This window comes from Penaeus japonicus, unplaced genomic scaffold (assembly GCF_977035675.1).
Source record: "Penaeus japonicus unplaced genomic scaffold, GWHDUDI00000001_assembly GWHDUDI00000019, whole genome shotgun sequence".
NCBI lineage: Eukaryota > Metazoa > Arthropoda > Malacostraca > Decapoda > Penaeidae > Penaeus > Penaeus japonicus.
Window position 1 is genome coordinate 24,216,415 of NW_028234421.1, and position 5,000 is coordinate 24,221,414.

Consider the following 5,000-nt stretch of genomic DNA (forward strand, 5'->3'; position numbering starts at 1 on the left):
ACTAACACCCACACCCACCCACCCATCCACCCACCCACCCCCACACCCACCCACCCATACACCCACCCACCCCCACACCCACCCACCTACCCCCACACCCATCCACCCACCTACCCACCTACCCCCACCCACCCACCCACCCACTATCTATAAAAGAGAGTGTTTGATTAACAATATAAAAACATCTAAATGATGTTTTTTTTTTGGGGGGGGGGCTTACCTGCACATTTTCCTCTGTGACAAGGACTTCAGCTGTATAAACATAATCAATGAGGAGCTGGAGTGCACTGCCATCTATGTCTTGTAACACTATTCTATCCTGCCGACTCTCTTCAAAGCCTGAAAAGAGTAAAGAGTAATTGCCATACAATGTTAAAAATGGTTGGAAGACTTTCAAATATACATATATATAATAAGCTTATACAAATATGTATAAATGTGTATGCATGTCTGTATATGTATATGTATATATATATATATATATATATATATATATATATATATATATATATATATATATATATATATATATATATATATATATATATATATATATTTAAATATATATAATATATATTTAAATATATGGGTGATATAATATATTTAAATATATATATATATAATTTAAATATATATATATATATATATATATATATATATAATAATATAATATATATATTATATATATGTATATATATATTATATATATATGTGTATATATATATGTATAATATATATATTATATATAAAATAATATATATATAATATATATATATATGTATATATGTATATATATATATATATATGTATGTATATATATATATATATATTATATATATATATATAATATATATATATATATATATATATATATATATATATATATATATAATGTATATATGTATATATGTATATATATATGTATATATGTATATAGTTATATATATATGTATATATATATATATATATATATATATATATATACATATATATATATATATATATATATATATATATATATATATATATACATACATATATATATAAATCAATTCTAATCATTTCAACTTTTTAAAATCTAATATAGAGTATACTACAAAGTTACTATCAAATATGATACACAGAATTATAAAAACTACATCTAGTTATGTCAACTATAAATAAAAAAAAAAAAATGTAAAATACACATTTCAAAATTCTAAAGACTTAAATAAATATGATATCAAATGTACCAAGAAAACAAAAGTCTAATTAAGTAACTCACTGGTAAACATGGCATGAAAGTATGGACTGCATGATGCAAGCACCATTTTATGGGCTGGCACCTCTATGCTGTCAGCTACCAGGACGACGTCACATAGCTGACTCTGCCTACAGTACAACAAACAATAAATACAATTGTTACAATAAACAAACAAACCAAAAAAAATCCTTATAAAGAATATTGTAAAAATCATCAGAAGTAACCCAACCATACAAAATCATGCTCAAAATGAAATCACCGCCACTAATTCAAACACACGCATGTCACTATCGTCATATGAATCCAAGGCAACTCTGCACTTCTCCCTTACCTTCTCATCAGATTTAGATTATCGAAAGCTCTCGGAAAATGTTGGGGATTTCTGTAGGGTAGCTTGTGTTTAGTCTCCGAGCGGGGGATGTGTTTCTGCGAGCTTTCATCCAATGAGTTTTGACTGGCATGGCGGAGTAAAAGCCTGCTGCTGCAATGTGGGAAGAAAAGAGCATTTGAATTCAGCATTAAGCAAAAAGAACAATATCATCTAATATCATCCATGTTAAAAATTCAAGCAAACACTATGATTTGTAGACAACTAAAAGAATAGTACATTTTTGGGGAAAATAATATTTTTTATACTGATCCAACATGTGAATAAAAAAATGAAAGAATCTTATTAATTAACAATAACAAATGATAATTATTTCCAATAGGATCACATGAAAAAACACTTTACAAGATGGCATACAAAAATTCACCACATATTCTGGCATAATTTATCTAGAAAAGGTTCCTTATTTGAAAATTAATGGGGTAGGAAGTCTAAAAGATTTATCTTGCCAGAATATACGTGGTGGAGGCCTGTTGACCATTGAGAAGCATAGAGGTCATAGTACTGGTTGATGCGCAGATCTGAAGACTTAGATAAGTGCTTGTGTGGTTACATTTAGCCTACTTGGCACATATTACTTTTCATATCTATTAGTGTTATTTTATGTATCTCTTATGAACATTGGTAAAGATTGAATTCAAAGATCACTTTTTTTACTGATTTCCATTCATCATATCATTTTTCTATAGCAATTATCATTACAATCATTTATTCATACACCTATTGATTATTTCTCTGTAAGTCTGTTGCTTTTAAACTTTGTCTTATTACCCAAAGAGGCTCCAATCTCATTTCAGCTACTTATTTTGTAGACTTTTGCATGTAATACTTCAAATTTCTAAATCTGGAGTAAACAAAAATCAAAATTATAAACAGCATATTGTAAGATTAATCAGTTTCATTCATACTAGGAAGCCAGCTGAGAAATATATAATTACTAGGGAGCCAGCTGAGAAATATATAATTACTAGGGAGCCAGCTGAGAAATATATAATTACTAGGGAGCCAGCCGAGAAATATATAATTACTAGGGAGCCAGCCGAGAAATATATAAAATTACTAGTACACATACTTCTACCTCAACTAAATCTATCTTTAAATCTTGATGAAACCTCTACACACTGCATTCTTGATTAAATCTGAATGTAGTAGTCCTAATAGTAAGGAAACACGATCGATACATGTCAGGGAGATAATGGGATAAACAGACTGAAAGAACATGACTTCTTCTGCCTGGTCAAGCAAGCAGAGTGGTTACAGCTGGTGGCCCAAATGCGCAACAGATGTCTTATAACATTTATATACTTTTAGATATTTGTTTCTCAAAAAACATTCTTCTCCTAACTAATATGTACCATGAGAAGTTAAGTCCACCCTAAAATTTAATTGTAACATGACACAGCATGAAGGATATTACTTATGCAGCATGATGATACATACAACTTTTATTTATGGATATGGGAGCATCATCTTTGATGTAGTCCATCCATTTACATATTTCAATTAAATGTTGACATTCATGAAATTTGTATAAATCATCGGCAAACCAAGGATATACTTTGTACCACTGAGGCTTAGTCATACCACAAATTCAAGGCACAAAGGATGTAACGTCAGAGTCCACTGATGAATCAATGTTATGATAATTAGCCTAGAAAGTTGATTTTTTGTTGACTGGTGTATTCAAGTACGGGACAATAGCTTCACTCTACATTTCAATAGCTGATTTAACCCTTTGGTTGCAGATGGCATGATTTGCTGTCAAGGCAGGAATCAAGTCTAAAATCGTCAAATATATTATTACCACTACAAGGCTCTGTGAACTTATTTTTTTTTTAAATAAGTTCACAGTGAACAAGTCTTTAAAACCGCGACAAATGGGTTAATTTGTATATTCAATTTCTGATCTTTAATTGATTTGTTTTGATTGCAACTATCTATCGACTTACACTAGTAACTCTTTGATAAATGCTTCCAAGATAACATGCGCAAAGTCCCTTTGAAGATCAATTTATTCCCACATCATTAAATGTGCTGCATTTCATACAAATTCACAACAAACTTGCTGTGCTTTGTGATGGATGGCATAAAACTTCAAGGTAAAACTTCCTGATACATCCACAGTACTATAATCCACAAGAATTGCTTAAATAACTCCAGCACATTGATAAGGGCCACTGAAACTCCACGATGTATAAATAGGCTAGATATAGCTTGTAGATCTCCCTGACAATTTGAGGTCGAATAAGGAACCGGTCCAAGTTCTATCTTGCCAGATTAGGTATGGTGGAGACCAGAAGGTAAACTATACTTATTGTTTTATCTACTGTTTGTATAGTATTCAAAATAATATTTTGCTACAATGTTTTTCAAACAAATATACAGACATATGCTGGAAATTCATATCCCTGACACCCCGCAAATAATAATAATATTTGAAGGACTATTCATAGCTCACACTAATGCATCTTGGATACACCTTCCCTCCATCAAGATTTTGAAATAAATTCATTAATAACATATAATTCACATAATGTAGGTGTGCCGTACTTTATCAATCAAACAAACAATAATCAACTTCGGTTTTGACGGCTATTGAGGACATGGAAGATACCAATTAATGGCGTTTAGTACAATTTCCAATTTCCTTAATATGTTTCAAGTTCTCCTTAGCTATTGGATTAGGACTATCAAGACAGGTTACTGAACAAAGATGTTAATAAAACATCACTAGAAAGAAGCCCATTAGAGGTATCAATCGCCACCTATAAGCTCATGACTGGGATGTGACCTAAATCAAGACTAGTAGAAAAAAAAAAAAAATAATAATAATAATAATAAACAATAACAATAACAACAATAAAAAAAATCCATAACATGATAAAAATAATTTGGGTCAGAAGGTATCTTTCTTTCTATATATATATATGTAGTTGTGCAGTTAGATAGCAATAAAAAGAATTGAATACGAGGCTTTGATATCATGGTATCGGTATTATGCCTACGCGTACTGGCGGCAAATCACCACTACTTCCAGTTTGTATTCGTGTTACGGCAAGAAATCTATTTCATATTAGAATAGATCTCTTAGATGCAGACTTTCGAAATCGATCACAATTCTCGAAATAACGAGTTAGTCAGGTTACAGGATCCGTAACTTTTATTTTCAAATCATATTTTATTTTCAACCACTATGCAATCAAACATCTTGCATTGGTAACATAACTCAATTATTTCCTCACATATTCCTCATAGTTATAACAGTTGAAAGACTGATCAAATTCATCAAAATCATTAATGAAATCACATAAATACCTATCATTACTCAAATAATACATATCATCCATTTTCTTTTTGTTCATTCTTATA

General features: G+C 30.4%; 1 protein-coding gene across 1 annotated transcript in view; it reads right to left on the reverse strand.

Moving 5' to 3' along the window:
* The window catches only part of kel (kelch protein), a 20,939-nt gene that overhangs the window by 14,404 nt on the left and 1,535 nt on the right, over nucleotides 1-5,000 (reverse strand). The window contains exons 2-4 of the mRNA XM_043007944.2: nucleotides 1,575-1,724; nucleotides 1,265-1,371; nucleotides 221-339 (exon numbers count right to left, since the gene is read on the reverse strand). Coding sequence (XP_042863878.1) covers nucleotides 221-339; nucleotides 1,265-1,371; nucleotides 1,575-1,724 — 376 coding nt within the window. The remainder of the gene's footprint in view (nucleotides 1-220; nucleotides 340-1,264; nucleotides 1,372-1,574; nucleotides 1,725-5,000) is intronic.